The sequence below is a fragment of the Tinamus guttatus genome, unplaced genomic scaffold (genome assembly GCF_059628265.1).
Source record: "Tinamus guttatus ecotype Peru unplaced genomic scaffold, ASM5962826v1 Tinamus_guttatus_pri_ptg000459l, whole genome shotgun sequence".
NCBI lineage: Eukaryota > Metazoa > Chordata > Aves > Tinamiformes > Tinamidae > Tinamus > Tinamus guttatus.
The window spans coordinates 4,637,132-4,655,534 of record NW_028288993.1 but is presented as its reverse complement, the minus strand read 5'-3'; the positions used below and the strand labels follow the sequence as shown (position 1 = coordinate 4,655,534).

Here is an 18,403-nt window from a genome sequence, read left to right as displayed (position 1 = left end):
AGATTTGCTCCAGCAAATTTATCAACGCTTATCAAAAAGTAAACAAAAGCTGCAAAATCAGCATTCTCTGTTTACATCAGCCTCCACCACACAAAATATTAAACTGACATCTATATTTAGGCAGCAAGGAAATGCTCTCATATTAGAACAGTACCACCAGAATAATGTTGTCTGCTTTGGAAATGCGTTACCTTGATGTTTATATAGCCACAGGAGACCATTCAACGATGACAAAGTGTTAATTCCATTGACATTATCTCTCAAATTCAGGCATGGGGGTTTCTTACATGGCTCTTTCATCTAGGAGAGAATAAAGCAGGACAAAATGGATAGTTAGTAACATATTGTTAACTGGTTAAAAAACCCAGGGAATTTCAAGTGGGGAGAAGGAAAAAAAGAAAAATCTAATTCGGTCTCAATTATAAAAGAGACTTGTTATTTCTGCACTGAATTATTCCAAAATCTGAGCAGTCAAAGCTAGGGGCTTTGCAAAGGACTGAGCTTGTCCCACACTTACAACAGCGGACGCTTGTTGAACTTCCCCAAAATTTTACTCAATGAAAGTTCTGGGTTAGCATGGCCAGTAAATTGGAGGGGCTTTTCTGCATTCCTCTTGGTAACTTCCATTGTTGGAATAGCTCCCAGCAGATATTAACATTCGTTCCATCAGAATGAGAGAAAAGCCATAGCTTTACCTAAACTTGACCAGATACATAGAAATATTCTAGTTTCAAATTCAATGACAATTTGGGTTTTTTTTTTTTTTTTTTTGAACAAGTGGCTTCTATTTTACAGAGGTGGAAAAGGGATTATAGACAGTTTATTGAAAAACTTGGCAGGTAGTAGGAAAGTCCAAAAGCTTCTGACCCTTATAACTTATTCCGTAAAACAATGCAATTTTGAATAAAAGTGAATACTAAGAAACTGTTACAGAAAGCCACTTACAGAACACAGCAAGCATCAAACAGCTTCTTGTCCATCATCTTCCATGAGTGACTCCGACCTGCTGCTGCTGTTCTGAAAGTCACCAGAATTTCCTTGCTGCAACAACACCAACCATTGAGGACTGGGAGAAAAACTGATAAATAAAACTATATTCCTAATACACTCCTTGCCTCAGGGATGATGACACAAGACAGGTGTCCTTTGCTTCATGACTTCCCTTCCTGGAGGTCATGCAGATGAATCCAGCTGCTCCCCACAATTCATCCCTACATCATATCCATCATAATTCCAGAATTAATTAGGAACTTTTGCCTTTCTTAAGCATTGGCCTCCCAAAAATTTACAATAATTCTGAAAGTATATCCTGTTTACTCTGAAAGTTTTTTTGCTCTGATAGTTTACTTTAAGCGTTTCTCAAAATCTCACATTACATCATGAATTTTTAACACATCCTGCCAGACCTATGTATATTCTTTGCAGTTAAGTTTTCCCACAAATTCCATTTGTTTTTTTTCTTCAGAGGTCTACTAGGAGGTCTACTCTAGGAGGTCTACTCTAAAGCATCTGCTTCCAATGGAATCAGGTTTTGGCTGTAGAAATACGTTTATTGTGCTTTAAGGCACAAAACAGATTGCCTCCAATGCAGGCCTATGCTCACATACAAGCTGATGACACTCTCTTCCATCTCCATTGAAATCAACGGCAATCCTGTTTATGTTGAATATCATGTGTTACATACGTGGAATCAAGTGCATATTTTGGAAGAATTATTGACCTTCTTTGACCCTCACCGTGAGCAGAATATCTGCATTTGGAAATAACACTTATCCTATACAGCTACTTTCCTGCTTGTCTTCGGAGGAGCAGCTAACGTGACAGTTGCTACCCTGCACTCTCACCGTGTCCAAGCTGTCACTGCTGAAGTGCGGCCACACTTGCAAACCCCACGTTATAACGCTCAAGGAAATCTGCCCAAGCTGCCCTGAATTTGCGGGAAGTTCCTCTCCCTGGGAAGGACCATGCAGGAAGAGCGCGGGCAGTCACAGGCTGTTTGCTCTCTCGCACGTTTTCGTTCAATTAGCAATTGCCTGGAAGTGAACACATTAATTTAGACAGCAGCATCTCCGGCGCAGCCATCTGAATTATGTGCAGTTGCTAAAGGATCTTGTGTCTGCCTCTTAACAGCTGCCAATCCACATGTCGGGCCGGGGCCGCGTCCCGCCGGGCAGCGCAGCGGCGCTCCGACGGGATCAGCACCTGCCCGCCCAGCCGAACGGGATCCTGGCTGTGCAGAGCCTCCCCGGCACCGCGGCGCTCTGCTTCGGCGAGGGTCGGGTGCGGAGAAGCGCTTGTTCAGATGCTAACGTTAGTTTACAAGAGCACTGGTAAAAACGAAAGGGAACTGACAGCACCCGAGCTACCAAGAAGCTCCTCTTTATGCAGCAAGACTCAAGGAGGTGCAATTCTGAGCAGTCATTTTTGTTTATGAAAGCCAAAGTGAAAAATCATCTTGTACCGTTTCTCATCCCTGCGAGACGATGTGTTAGGGTCTTTGTTATGCTCCCGGGAAAGCCCATTTGCTTATTAAGTCTAGGAAGCATTTCCAGCAGTGCTGTCTATTGGGAAAGTCAGGGCGGCTCTGTTGTTTGTTTGAACTTGCATTGGTTCCTTGAGGGCATTGCATTGCAAATGGATGTTGCAAGCTCGGGAACTTCCACCACGAATTTCTAACCCTTGTTTTTTTTTCTTCAACCCACTCTAACCTAACAGATATCTAACAAACAGTCTAGACATTCCTAAGTGATAAATTTCCATATTTAAAATATTGTGTCTCAATATTTGCATATCCCAGTGTTTTTTTACATGTTAGCTCAATTAACAAGTTAAGCAGTTCTTTGGGAATTTGTCAAGCATTGTCTCATAAGGGCAAAACAAAATGATCATTGCAGTCTTGCTAAATGAGACACATTTTATACATTTACACATTTTTTACATAGCGACACATTTAGGAGAGAAAATCTGCTTCTGCTAATATATTTAGATACGTAACTTAAGAAATTTAAATCTCAAGTGTGAAAAAAACATTACAAAGAATCAAAAACACATGTGAAGTATAAAGCTCTTCTGCTTATATAATATTCCCTACTAATTATTCCAGAACAATGTGTGTTCAGTGTTACATTAGCTACTAGTTCATACAAAGGCACCTTTGCAAATAAAACTCAGTTGCAAATTACTTCTTGTGCACAGCCCTTGATTTCGGGCCAAAACCTCAAAGAAGTAAGAAGAAAAGAATGCGAGTACACAGGCAGGTTCTTAAGCTAACTGTGGTTACACACAAATAATAACAATTAATCATTTATATATGAAGCAGTATCTCTAAAACCCTGGTACACGTGAAAGTCACAGCCTGTATTTTTTTCCTGTCTACGATATTCAGAATAACAACACCCTATCTAAAAACAAATGAATACCATTCCAATGTGGTTATCACAAGCTTATACCATATATGAACTTTGCTTATATTCCATTTATACTGGAATTCACTGTTTGCAAGGTTCTGAGCGGGGTGGGAGGGAAAGAGAAATAAAAAAAGCTGAGAAATAAGAATTGAGAGGCGAATTTTAGTGTCTAATCTGACAGCAAAAAATACATTTACCTGTATATGTTTAGATAAGCAATTTCCTCTAATAAGACAGTGTTACTTAGGGAGACATTGTGAAGTGTTGCTCCCACTGGGACCGTATCACTGGATGCTTTTGCACTCAGCTGCATGCAGCATCATTTAATTGCACAGATAAATCCTAACCGGAGGCGGAAGTGTGATTTTACTTCTCCCTTTGGTAGAAGACACTTTGTTGTTCTGATTGTGCAGTCAGTTCACGGCCTCAGCCAAGCTCACGATCCCATTTCATGTGCGTTTCTGCAAGATGACTGCAGTACTTGATCTTAGCTCCTGGCTGCCTACTCAGTTACTACTTTATATAACAGATTGTTATACAAGATTTTCTTCAAGCTTGAAAGCTACATATTTCTCTCTCATTACTCTCAAACACATTTTTTTTTGTTCCTAATTAAAATACCCTTTAATCAAACTCTTTCAAAATGTTTTACAGATGAGTGAAACATTTATCACTCACTCTTGGACTGGGATCAGTTGCTACAAATCCCAAGCCACTGCAGTGAAACACATGGAATTAATCAGGATTTAGCCTGATGAAGCTATTTTAGCTCTTTAACAGACTACCAAGCAAAAGGTGCTCTCCCTCCCTCCTCCATTATCATATGCTACGTAATGAGAAAAGGAAAAATACCCAGGAGGCTTTTTTTTTAATAGGAAAAAACAGACAATCAGCATTAAGGGAAAACACAGCTACGATGCAAAAGCCAAAATGTGTTACACGTGAAAAGCAGGTATAGAGCAATTCTACTTTCCTGCTAGGTTGCACTGTTAATGGTAATGGCATGAGGGTTTGCTCTTTGTTTTGATTTTTTACACAGGAGCCCTGGACAGACTCCTATAAAGGGAATAAGAAGATTTCTGGGGACTCTACTCACTCTCTTCGCTTTGAATTAGATAATAAATGTGTTCAAAGCACATGAGGCTGTTTAAGGGCCTTAGAAATAGGTGGGCTCCAAGATGGCAAGTTAATTTGCTCTTTGAAAAGTCCAAATGAGGATCCCCCGTCCCCGGACTTTCCCCTTTTATTAGTGACAGGCCCCCTCTAGCGTCCCCAGAGCAGACACGGGGCCTGCACAGGGAGCCCAGGCAGCCCTGGGCACGGCCGTCCCCACGCGTGGCACCGTGGCCAGGTCTGCCACGCGCCTTCTAGTCATACAGGACGGTCTTTTGGGGTAATTCCATCCATAAAAAATATTTGGGAGCTAATATATAGGAATGCCCCTTGGCATTCACAGCTGCTGTGCTTTGAGCTTGCACCTGAGTCTCTGCAGTATTTAAGCTCCTTCAGACAGGGCAAACAGCGCAATGCTTGCCATGAAGCTGGAGATAAGGTGGAAAAAATTTAAACAAAAGCACATGTTCCACACACAGCTAAGGGTCCCTCTTTTAAGGTTCTGCTATGGTCGCAAGAAATCCATAAGCAGCAAGATGCCCACGCCGTGTACCTGGAGCAAAGCTGTGCAGGGGCGAGTGGCGACGGGCCGCGCTCCGGGCCGGCCCCGGGGACTGCGCAATCCCGTTCTGGAGCTGGCTCCCGGGCGCTTCGGGCTGGGATGCCATCCTCCTGCATGCAATAGATAACCAGCAGCAGATACAGAAACATCTATCCAAGAAGAGACTTGTCTTTAAATCTCTGGTGGGATTTCCCTGCAGTCCAACACATTAGTACTGATTTGAAAGAGCCAATCCTGTGGAGATGAGCAAGTTACCCTCCAGAAGGGTGACTCAACCAACCTCGGGTGCTCGCCTGCTGCTGTCTAACACAGTGTGCGTTAGTGTGCCCAGCAGCAGCTCTTAAGAGGCTCACAGAGTTCTCCCAAACACGTGCCTTGAGCTGGTACAGCCTGTGCACCCCCTCCTGAATGCCCAGCTGGAGTCTGAGCAGAGCTAAGACATATTTCTTCAGCATGCGGCGGCACCGTTGTTGCGCTGCGATGTTCGCATGCTGCAGCGTGGCACAAGTTTCCTTTCTGCGCTGCCCACAGCGCTGCAGCCAGGACGTGACACTGGGCTGACGTGTGTGTGGGCCGGGGCTGCACAGACATTGCACCTGCCTGTAGGACTGTGCTTGCTGCTTCTTCATCTTGAGCACTTAACACCACATACATGAATCGGGAAGCTGGTGGTAAATAAAGTCTTAATCTCTGTTTCTGAACCTGACCGTCCTTTGCGTAAGCATAGATAGAGTTGCTGATGATTAGCTGAAAGGCAGATCCTCACTATTCAATTTTTGCTTTACCAACTCTCCAGGATGCCTGGTTAGCACCAAAACAGGCTGGGATGGATTCTGTGGTCACCCACTGAACAGCCCTAGGTGAAACACTCGGGCGCACTGAGCACAGACACAGTTCTGCTTCTGATGGGTTGTCGCAGAAGAAACCAAACTAAGATGATGATGCTACTAACTAAACCAAGATAGCCTAACACGAGATAGGGAGATCAGAACAAAGAATTATGCCAAAGCAAAGCAAGGTGCTCAGAAACAGCAATACAGAGGTACTGCTATGGAAATCATGCCCAAGCACCTTCCTGTCTCAGCTTTGTGTGGGGCTGGCCATGCTCCTCCGGCCACACTGCTGCTTCCCTTTAAGGAACTTCCCTTCCCTTTGGATGCTATTTCTACTGCAAATAGCAATGATTTCAGAAAACACAGCTGACCAGATCTGATGTGGTCACAACGCTGGTCACAACGTTTCTATGGGCAGCAGAAGAAAAGACTAAGGTGATAAAGGTGTGTATGAATTTGTACAAGGAAAAACTGAAATGAGTTAAATGTCTTTATAGCAACCTCAGGTCTGCATGCAAGTTCTGGACAGAAGACAGTGCACTGGGTTGCTCTCCTGGTGCTCATGCACAGGGGCTTAGCAATGAACATGATCTTACTGTGTGCTGGAGACCTGTGCATATATTGTTACAGTGCAAGACATCTTCAAGTGAATAAAACCACACTCAGATGACCACCAAGATCCATTTGCTACCAACATCCTTAACATCACCAGGCTTAAAACTCCTTTTTTCCTTTGTTCGTTTTTTGACCTAACAGACTTAACAGTTATCTATATGCATTTTTTTTTTAAGACTTGAGAAAAATGAAGCCTATTAGGTTTCCTAAGAATGTGTTCATTAGGCTCTTAAAATCTCCTTACCTACACTGGAACACCACCTGGGTTGGGACAGCATAATCCATATCTAAGTATATGGATGAAGAGGCTGGCTGAAGGCATAGGGGGAACCTCAAGTGCAGCAAATAGGCTGGTGGAAGTGTCACAGAAATGAGTAAGCAAAAGCAGACAGGGCGAGAGGACAGCAAGCAGGAGCTGAAAATCATTTAACTTTTCTAGAAAACATAGCCCAAAATTACTCCCCAAATACTGCTGCGTGCCTTGAAATTTAGTTCTAGTGGTGGATTCCTAGTCATCAGTCAAAAGAAAGGGGAAGGCAGCAACTAGTCCTGAGCATCTATCCTGACATTCTTGCCATCAACTTCAGCTGCAAGAGCAAAGTCCCCACATCCCAGCTCTGAGCAACAGCTTGCAAAATTTATGCTTGCTGCTTTTTCTTCTGAGCATCCTAACTCATTTACTCTGCCACATTATTCCTTGAAAAACACTGCAAGTCCTGCAGGAACAGAAGAGTTATGCCCTGTAACACTGCACACACAAAGCGCCGTGCACCATGAATTTTTTGGCTTCCTAGAAATGTCATCACCACTGTCAGAACCAGAACGTTGAATTTAACAACTGTGTGATCTCACCTTAGTGAGTTACTGCTTAGTGATCTACAAAACTTATTCTATTCTCACCTGACCCCTCTGTTTCCATTTAATCCATTTTGTCTTCTCATCAGCCTCTGCTGCTATGCCTTCCTCCTCTTCTTCTGGTCCCCTTCTCCCTGACCATATGGTGTTTGTTTTGGCTGCAAGAGACATTAATTTCATTATTCATGAGGCGATCTTGTTCTAGTTTAAAAAAAAAAAAATCTGCTAACAAACCCTAGTACTTGATAAAATTCAGGAAGATAATTAATGTTATTAAATAAAATTATTGGTTTTTGAGAAGCAATATTTGCGAGTCAGTGGGAAGAAGTCACTAATAACATGTGCCTAACAAAAATTCTTAGTAAAAGCACTAGAGGCTCTTGCTTCAGAGATTCAAATTCTTGATGGCCTCAGTTACGCATAGATTATATAATTCTTGTGCCAGGAAAAGAAACTGCGTTAAATACAAACAAATCCCAGTACTATCTACCTTAAGAATGGTGATCAGTGAAAGATAACTTGCTATGTGCAAAAGCAATGCCCAAAAACAGTGCAGAAAGCACAAATTCTTTTTATCATCTGGTTCAAAATCATTCCCTTTTTCCATTTGCTTTGGAAAAACAAAACAAAATTAAACCTTTCTTGTTATTTGGCAGGAAGTCTTCAACAGTTTTGGGTTTCAGTACTCAAAAATTGCTTGCAGTATACTTCAGTAACTGCTATTTGTCTGGCACAATATTACCATGAGATCTGGGAACACAGGGATCTCAGAAGCAACGATGACCCAGTAAATCCTAAAGATCAGAAACCTTATTTACATTTGATATGCAACTCAAACAGGGCAGCTGATCATTTGACCTTGTTTGTACATTTCAAGCTATTATATCTACGTTGAGGATTTAAAGAAAGCAACAAACAAAAAACAAAGAAACTGCTTCAACTAAAATCACAGCTAATTCAGTTTTACCTTTTTTTTTAATTTCATAAAATTATATTGTGACGTTTCAGAGATGGCCACACAAAGTGCACAGTTTTGCTTGCACAGGATTTGAAGTTCCTGTTTCAAGAACCTGTAGGGACGGTGCTTCGGAGAAAGAGCATCGGAAAATGCAGCCAGCCGCTGACTTCTCCCCCAAACACGGATCCCTGAACTGAACAAGGGCTACGTAAACTGCACTTACCGAGAGAGGATTTCACAGGCAGAGAAGACGAATGGTCCTTTGGCAGAGATCAGCAGTGAGGCTGTCCGTGGACGGTGGTCCACAGCTGAACAGGGCAGTATTTGGCCACTAGCAGGACTTGAAGGCGGCAGCCCAGGTAATCCCACCTATCTCAGTAACATCCTGAGCCTGAAAACAAAACTCCTTGAGCTATCTGAGAGTATAATAGGAATGAAATATCACAGATAAGACTTTTGGAAAACTGACAAAAATAAGTTGCAGTTTTGCAGTGTGATGATTTAAACAAGCTTAGAGCAGACTAACTATGTTCAGCTCATTTTTTCTCATAGGAACAGTTTTCTCACTGTGGTCATTTGCCTTCAGCAGTTAAAAAAAATTACAAAAAAAAACAACAAAAAAAAAGGCAGGGAATCAAAGAAAGTTCAAGATCAGGCTTTTTAGCAAGCATTGGAGAAAAAAGATAATTACAAAATACCTAGTTTCAAGGAAACCTCAAGAAGAATAAAGGAAAACAACCATTTTCAATGATTGAATTCAATTAAGAAACAGTCTGTTTTTAAATAAGAGGCTCAAATTAACTTTAATGAAGATTTTCAGTGTTCTTGCCTAGACTACACTAAGGACAGTCCCCATTTTAGTCAAATCAAGTCAAATGTCTGCACACATTATAACTGTGCAAGACTGTGGACCTAAGAGTACATAGGTGATCTTAAGTTAGCCATATAATTAAGAATCTTTATTAGCCAAAGAGCCTATATAATCTATGCTACTTAAGAGCACTAATTAAAACGATGTTCTCCAAGAATGTTTGGCTGAAGTTCACTTTTTCATTGCATTCTATTTCTCATTAGAAGCTGATTTCCTTTTTGTCCTTCCTGTACTATCTTCTAAAAACAAAGATTATTCCTTTTATTTTCAGAACTATCTGAGCCTATTACCAGCCAATGCCTAAGGAGTATGTTACACATTGTGATTATAACTTAAGTCAAACGAGCAAACAAACATTGAAAACATTTTACTATTAAAAAGAAACATTTACCTTCACTGCTTGCTTACCCAATCTTCTCCAGGTGCCATTTGCCTGCTGCTCACCCATAGCCCGGAGTAAGCAAACAAGATACACGAACAGCTCCTAATACACCCACCACAGATGCGTTCACTCACTGGCAAATTATGGTTTGTTCAAAATGAACAACATGGAGGACAAGAATAAACTTGCAAGACAAAGTCCGATGCTGCTGCTTTTTATTCAGAGCCTGTTTGTAGCTCACTGGGGATATTGAACCAGGACCGTGTGTGCCAGGCTCTGGGTCACCGAAGACCGAAGCCATCCCAAGAGTCCTGGCAGCCCTGAGGAAAGGCTGATATTTTCTGCCCTTGTCCAAAAATGTAGGGAAGAGCAGCAGTACCCTTTCCAGAACCATAGCATCTTGACCTCTCAAACCACCAGAGACAACAGGAAGTACATTTCAACTTTATTAGAAAAAAACCCCCAAAGGTTTATACAAAGCTCTGCATTTCACAGAAAACCATCCCTCCCCACCATCCCCGCAAACACAAAGAAATCCAACATGGCAAGCTGTATGCATTTTATCATATATATATACACATATATATACACATGTGTGTGTGCGTATGCATGTGTGTGTGCACGCATATTTGTTTATATATATATATATAGCGTGACATGGATTTTTTTTGCATGGTTTGCATTATTTTACAAAGTTAACGTTCAGTAGAAAAAAATGATTTGTTACTATTATTTTCTCATATAAATAACTTTGAGCAGTCCCTCTGCAGATAGTTTAAAAAAAAATCTTTTCGTGTCATTCTGTAAAAAACAGACATTACTGAAATGGTATTGAAATCTTAAGGTTTTTTTCAATACCACCATAAAAATATCATCTAGTCCCCAAATCAAAATGCTTGTCCAAGGCATTATAAGAGAAAGGACTGTAAGACAATTCTGGAAAGTTCAGTTCTTTAAGCCAACATTCAGGTAGATAATGTTTGCTGGACCTCATACACAGGAGTGAAATGAGCACAAATGGGAGGCCACCCTCTCTGCCTGCGTCCAGCTGTGCCGCAGAGCTGACAGGCTTTCAGCTCATCCTTCTTGCCCTGAACTAACTAAAGCCACTGACTTCCCTGATGCGGCTGAAAAATCTACCACTTCAGCAAACTGCTGCACCATTCACCCTAAATGAAGCTGCTGGCCTAATCATGGCATGGCTAGACAGAGACTAGGCTGTGAGAGGAAAACTTAAGCCAGTGGGGAAATGAAAGACAACTAAAAGGTAGAAAAATGCTGTAGAAAAGAGCCACTGGACAGGCTCCCAAGGCTCTGTTTTGAAGCAGGAACAGTAGAGATGCGAGTTGCAGCTCAAAACATTCTTGTGTTTGCTGAAGTTAAGGGTGACACAGTCCAAGTGAATTAACTGCCCGGTAAACAATCATTCCTTCTGTCAAGCACCACGATGGGGAGAATGGCGAAGATTGTGAAGGCAATACAAGCAGTAGTGGTGGTAACAAAGGTAATGGACGTGAGGAACACAATGATGTAGATTAAATGGAGAATGATGCCAACGAAGATGCCTGTCAGAGATGTTGGCAACAAGAAGGATGGTTATATGGTTGGTGTTGGTGATGGCCATAATTCATTCATATGTCCATGTAGTCATCATCTTCATCAGTATCACTTTCCAGTGAGGACTCCTGGCTTGAAGTCTCTAAGATTTCCAAAGCTGGCTGACAAAGGCTCTCCTTCTTTACATTCGCTGCAGACTGAGCAGACAAAATAGCAGACTGATCCCAAAAAGAGAGAGAGAGAATATATTGCTAAATGGTCAGGACAAACCCATGATCACAGGGACAAAAGCCAACTGGCTGCTATTGCTTCACATTCATAAGCCCTCTTATTTCTATAAACATATGGCATCCTAATGTGAAACAATATAGCATTTACCTGTAGGCTACCCCACATTAAAATTCTACTAGCTTCCACTAACATAGAACTGCAGTGTCTGCAATACTTCCCTCACCCATTTTTGTAACTCTTAATTCCCACAGACAAGGGGCTAGGATAGCTGTGATTTCACCAATGGCCAGTATTTCACTAGTCCTTAAAAACTGGCTCCTCCTTACAACAGCTAGCATCTCATTCCGTTACTTAAGCAAGCCCCAGAACTGGGGACAGGAACTATTGCTCCTGCACAAAGGGTTTTTATTTAGGGAGAATTAAGATAAAAACAAGCATCTAAAAGTTAGTGCTTCCCTTTTATTACCTTTAATTTTTGCTTGGTCTCTTCTGAAATGCTGCCCTTTGGAGAAAGGAGGGTGGGAGTGGGTGGAGTGACAGTGATCTCAGGTGGAAATTTGGTGATAGATGAAGGTATGAAAAGCTTTGGCATGTTGGGCAGAACGCGAGTTTTTACACGGGTGCCATCTGTCTTGCTCTGCTGACTTCCCAAGGTCTGTGAGCTGGAGCTGAGCTCAGGCTTGGAACTGGAGGCTAAAGAGAAAATAGTAAGAAAAAAAAAAAAAAACTTTAGGAGGCTATCTATGATTTCAAATGTCAAAGGAGAGGAAAAAGTAGATTGTTAGGCATATGGTTGGCTGGCTTTTTTTCAAGCCTTACTTTAATTAAGGCTCAGAAATAGAAGAAGAAAGTGCCTCAAGATTCCACAGTGACAACTGGAAAGCAGTAGCAATTTTTAAAAATCTTACTGTGTAACAGAAACTTAGCCTGTGTGCGCCAAGCAGGACAGACGACAGTGTAGCCTTGATCCATTTACATCTAGTTAGGAGGCTACTACAAACATTCGCTTGCTGTTTTAGATCTCGTCATCTTGTTTTTGCATTCTCTAGTGTTTGCCACATTGTAATGCAACAAATAGAGATGCTTATTTTTTTCCTTAGGAGGCTATTTTAAACTTCCTCCTCTACAGTATCATCTCCTTTTCCTACTGTTGTTGAGATGTCAGCTCCTATATACTACACATTCACATTGTCAAGCTCCACCATCCACTTGGTGCATTTTTCAAGGAAGACCTTTGTGCTTTCTGCTAAAGGAAACAGTTGTCCTCCCAGGTTAAGAAATATATATGGCAACACCCCCAAAAACTACTTCATTATTCTCTTCAAATATTGCCATAAAAAACCTCCTTTGGTGTGATGTCCAAAAAAGATGATCCCTGTTGTGCTCATGCCCCTCTCTGCCACACTGTTTAGCACTGTCACATCATTTCTGCATATTCCTCAGGGACCTCAGCTTGCAGCCTTTACAATGCAAACTCACTCAGACAGGGCTCGTCTCCTTCGGTTCTTCAGCAAACAACAGAGAGGTACCTGGCCCTTCCTAAGACACTCTCATATTCCAAAATAATACATACACTTAATGATAAGCACAATGGGACTGATTAATAATTCTGCTTCATGTACAGTCAGAGCTATCTTTTTTTTTGCCAGCTTCCTGATTCTATCCTGAAAAAAAAACAAAAAACAAAGTGGCAGCACCAGCTATTGAAGGATGTAATACTGAATAGTACATTTTCAGCAGGATATAAGAATGTAAAAACTGCCACTCCAACTGTGGCATGGATTTCCATCAAGCTCTGTGACCCATCGCCAAACACAACCAATTATTTCAGAGCAGAGTGCCAGAAATGTTGCAGTAATCAGATACAGGTCAATCTGCTGCTCACAGAAAAAAGGAGAAAAAAAAAAAGATACAAAAACAAGTATCTAAAGAATGTCCTCCATAAATACTACATATACTTTTTTTTTGGCCAACCACCCTCCTCCCCCTTTAAAATATCATCTCTACTTTTTTAGGCTAGGAGGCGGAGGAGGGACAGAAAACATTAACTGCTGTAAAGCTGGGTATTTATGTTACCCTGACTTAGTATGAGTATTGCAAAAAATTGTTTCCTTCTGCTAACTATTCCAATATTGATTAAAAGAAGCACAGCATGAGTGTCAGGTATTGGCTAGTCTTGTATTTGGTTTGAATGATGTGGTATTTAGTATGACTCACACATCAAAAAGAACAACCATTAAGGGACAAGGCACTTCTCCAGGAAGATGGGATGCTGCCAGGAATGCCTGTGAACTCTGAAATACTTGACTGAAAGGCAGGCAGAGAAGCTGAGGAATATGCATCACAACTATCAAAGTCTCTACATATTGATACTCATTTAATCGCTAATTTCCAGAATTGTAAACAGTATAAAAACAGCCCTACCTTGAGTAGAAACATATCCTGAGCTTGTGCTGGTCACTGATTCCACTTGCCAGCACACGGGTTCTGGGCAGGGGGCAACCGTAGCCATTTTCATTTGCTGGCAAAGTCGTGACTCTTGCTGCTGAAATCCAAGGCCCTCCAAAGGCACTTCAAGCTCTTCTTCCTCTTTATTAACAAAACAAAATTCACAGATTAAGAGGCATCCTGATCCCCTTCCTAAGCCTCAGTCCTTTTGTTGTCTAACCAAGCAGAAGATTTTTTTTTCATTTAAAAGCACCATTTTGGTGTCATTAATTCGAACTCTTGGAGAAAAAAAAAGTGGTATTTTAAAAGCAGAACAAAGAATTCAGGTGCAGGACATTTTATTATCCTCGTACGACTACAAGAAACAAATACGTCCAACTGACCATTACCCTGTGGAGACCTGGGGATTGAAACACCCATCATCCAGGCGAAGCAAAAGCCCTCACCGTTAATAAGGAGCCAGCTGTGATCCAGACATCTCACCGATCTGCAACCACAGGCACATACTCTTCTGAAAAGCAGCTTACTGGTAGGTAAGATTAATTACCGTGAACATCCAGTAACAGGGGCAGATCTGCCTTGACATAACTAATGAAAAGTTATACTGAATTACCATTTTTCACTCTTATGCCCCCTGCACTTCTACAAATGTATTATATATCCAAAAATCTTCTACCGTGCCAAGATCTGGAATATTCCTAACTCAGAACCCAATCTGTACCCAATCTCTTAAATGTATCTCATCTGTATTTGCTTTTAAATGAATGTAATATTAAACCAGTTTTCTTCACACTGGGTTGCATATTGTACATAGAAGAAGTAATTTTCACTGAACTACTGTGAGCTACCAATGACAACCCCTTCTGGGAAGGGCACACAGAAATAGCCTTTCAAGGCCATGGACAAGCTCCTATTTTCTGATTAAATGAAGATATTCTTCAAAATCAAAAGACTGTCTATGCTGATTTGAAATGCCTTGTATTTATACAGGGTAAGGTGTGCACAGGCAACTATCACAGATGAGCTAATGCATTGCAAATCCACAATTTAAATTACAATTCCTCATATGTCCCTGTTGTAAATTAGTTTAGGATTTTGAGAGCATAACTTGTTAAAAGGGAATTATTTTTCTATTTTTTTCAGTGGAAAAATACTCTTTTTTTCCCCTTCTGAAGAGCTGAAAAACATTTCTGAATCTCCACCACTGAGAACTTACAATGATAATGATGTCCTGGCCAAGGAAAGTTCTTGTAAGTTCTTTCAGCCACTGATTTTCATAGGCAAAGAAAAATTGCCAGTATCTAAACTGGTGGCTGATAGGCAGTACATGCATTTGCTTGGAAAGGATTCTCCAGCTAGCTGCAGAAAAGGAAATGTCACACACAAATCACAGAAGCCTCTGGTCTGCCTGGATGCAAGTATCAAGCACAAAAAGGGAAGGTCCAACAGAGACAACCATAATTCCCATCTCAGCCCTTGCCTGCACATTTCTCCATGGACTTCACAACTCAGCACTGGAAGTATGACACTAAGGGCTGAATTTGTATACATGTTGTAGAAATAGATCAAGTCAACTTGAAAACAACACAGAGGAAAAACTTAAAACTACAGGAACCTGCACTAGGAAAATCATAATTTGTTGCTGCCTGCCCTTTGCACGAGCCACATGCAGGACGCCGGGTTCACATGTGTGCTGCAGCAACAACAAGCTGCAGGCTCAACCCAGAGCACCTCCACAACCGCATGGCCACAGGCCGTGCTTTGGATCAGAAGACAGAAAAAAACATCACACCAGCATCTGAAAAAAGCAACACGAAAACGATGATTTCAGAAGATCATCCTGGCAGACAGCTGGGAAGTCAACACTCATCTAACATGCTTTAACACTTCAGACTCCCAGGCTTAAACATCTTGGTAAGCACTAAATTATTCACTTATTAACTGAAAATACAAGACCCAAATTAATTTCCATAGATATGATAGCAGCTATAAATGAACTGTAAATCCTACAGGCTTAACTACACTGTTAGCTGAGAACAGATTGTATGTAACTGCTAAATTGTATTAGGGACTTACCAGTTCACCATTCAGAATAAGAGCTCAGATTTGTATTAGTGTCCAAGGGCAAAGCTCTACCTCTTATGCTGATTATTACCTTTACTTAATTATAAGACATATCATTGCTTAAGCTGATTTGCTGGGTTTATTTGTCAATTCAGCCACACAGACCCACACGGACAGAAGCTGTCGGTTCCTGGCCAAAACAAGGCTGAGAGCCATCAACACCCTCCCAGCAGCAGGCCGGGCGCTCGCACGTGGCCCAGCCTCTGTCCCCGCTCTGTTTGTTGTTATTAGCTCTGCAGATCTAGTTTCATAGTGTAATAAAATTAGACTGAATTTCAATAAAATTGTGTGTCAGCTGGTTTCCATGTGAAAGCGAACGGAATGAAGGGGCATAGATTTGGCATGCTAAGTGTGCATTTCTATTCCTACACTTTTGGGAACAACACTTGTTAATATTATATTAGGCTGGATCTTTCAGTACATGACAATCAAGTACCTCTGCCTGCTAGTCCGTGCCTGGCTGTCAGAAGTGTTAAACACACAGTGACTGAACGAGTGGGTCACCCAATTCGTTCTTCTATGACTGTGCAATTTGGGCTTTTTGTAATAGTCACTTGCAAGTTAAAAATTAAGTCAGTGATTTTTTTGTTTGTTTTTTTAATTCTTGAAAATAATACAAATTGTTTCAGGTGTATATATCTCATAATTTGTACTAATGGTTAATGTTGTGCACTAGTATCCCATCTTTTTCCCTTTTAGTCAGAAAGGGCAAAAGACAGAAGGATAATCAAGAGGAAACACAGGTCTGAATTTCTCACTTTCTGAAGCAGATTTCTGAAAAGAGTATTTTGATATTTGTCCTGTGGAAGATGCTGTTATAGCCTCGAACACAATGTCCCAGATTTTCTAATAAAAACTTTCCCCAGGGAGGTAAAGACTCCACTAACTCAGGAGCCACAATATTCTGCCCAAGTGCCAGAGCACAAGCAAACAAGCACAGCACCTTCCGACGGGCTTCAGAAGCTCCAATTTAATCTCAGTTAACAAACCGATTGCTAATACACGGTACTTGCACTGCTCTGGCAGCTTTTCAAACATTAGCTCTACGAATCCAGCTTAAAATTAAATCAGCTTCTGAAGACGAAAGATGCTATAGGCAGATGTCTCCAGGCTGCAGATGGGACAGGCTCTGCGCTCTGCAGAGCCATCCAGCACTCTCAGAGCACAACGCAACAAGAACTAAGCATGCAGTAAAAGCACAAATTTGCTCATATTTGAAAAGTTCAGGTGCCATCGAGCTGAATTCTATGAAATTTTCGCCCAGCCTTCCCCTTCCCAGCAACTCGCTCCGCACACAGCACACAGGACACACAGAGAGGCGCGTCATACCTTTCAACATCCCCCAGCTTTAGCGAGGAAGAAACAGGCTGAAAACAATTCAACGCAACAACCTACTCCAGCTTCCCTCTCCAACCTCTTTCCACTTGTTGCCAGGGCAACCAGTGTTTGCAGATGCCTATAGCGGGCGCCGGGGTTCGTGACTTCATCACAGTTAATATTCCCTCTCCCTCGCTCCCGTTAGGCACCGCATGCACTATAGCCATGCTAGGTGCACCCTGTAAACACGCACATTATGCAACCGCAGCCCTGGTTCGGGGCGATTTACTTCGTCTGCCCAATGTGGATGCAGTAAAAAAATAACGCCCTTAAAAATATGTACTTGCAAATGTCAAAAAAAAAGTTGAAAAGCAGCAGGACAGACGTGGTGACGAGCTGCTTGGCTCCCTGCGCACTGTGCACTTTGTCACTTGTTTTCCTTGCACTGCCAGGGAGGAGGAAGCATTAACGTCACACTGTTATAAAACATTTTAGCTGGAATTTTGAAAAATTCTTTTGTCCTGCACTAAAGCTATTACATGACAACGGAAAGACAAGTCTAGAGAACGTGTCTGGCATCTGGAAAAAAGGGTTTTCCAATTCCTGAGGCAGTTTGAAGTATTAAAGCACAAATAGATTAAAGTATATAGACAACTTAGAGTTCATTGCACCAAATATGGTTTCATTATAGGCAAAAGGAAGGAGCTCTGGCATCCAGAACATGATGCTGCTGTGACTTCAGAGGTGCAGGCTTGCAGAAGTGAACAGACAACAGCTTCAAGTGCTTCAGTAAAGCACTTGTCTCTCTTGCCTTCATCCCTCTGCAAAATACCTTCCCCAGCAAAGAAAATGCCTGAAAATGTATTACAGCAGATTAAAAAAACGGTTCCACTTTGCCTTCAAAACACTTCAAAACAGAGCAAAGATCAAATTCTTCACACCTGCAGACACTAGGAAACATTTATTTTACCAGTCCCTATAACAACTGGTTTACTTTGTATTTTAATGGCTACTCAGAGCACCCGCAATTGAGCGCCAAACTGACCAGTACTAATTCACCATACGAGATAGGTGTCATTATTTCCTTTTTTTCTAATGGTGATGGAAATGGGTCTGACCCTTTGCTCTCC

The 18,403-nt window shown here is 41.6% G+C and overlaps 1 protein-coding gene across 1 annotated transcript in view; it reads right to left on the bottom strand.

Annotated features, from left to right (window-relative positions):
- Positions 1 to 10,026: 10,026 nt before the first annotated feature.
- CABIN1 (calcineurin binding protein 1) overlaps positions 10,027 to 18,403 on the bottom strand; it is a 96,575-nt gene continuing 88,198 nt past the window's right edge. The window contains exons 34-36 of the mRNA XM_088532373.1: positions 13,809 to 13,973; positions 11,851 to 12,077; positions 10,027 to 11,371 (exon numbers count right to left, since the gene is read on the bottom strand). Coding sequence (XP_088388499.1) covers positions 11,228 to 11,371; positions 11,851 to 12,077; positions 13,809 to 13,973 — 536 coding nt within the window. The 3' untranslated portion in view covers positions 10,027 to 11,227. The remainder of the gene's footprint in view (positions 11,372 to 11,850; positions 12,078 to 13,808; positions 13,974 to 18,403) is intronic.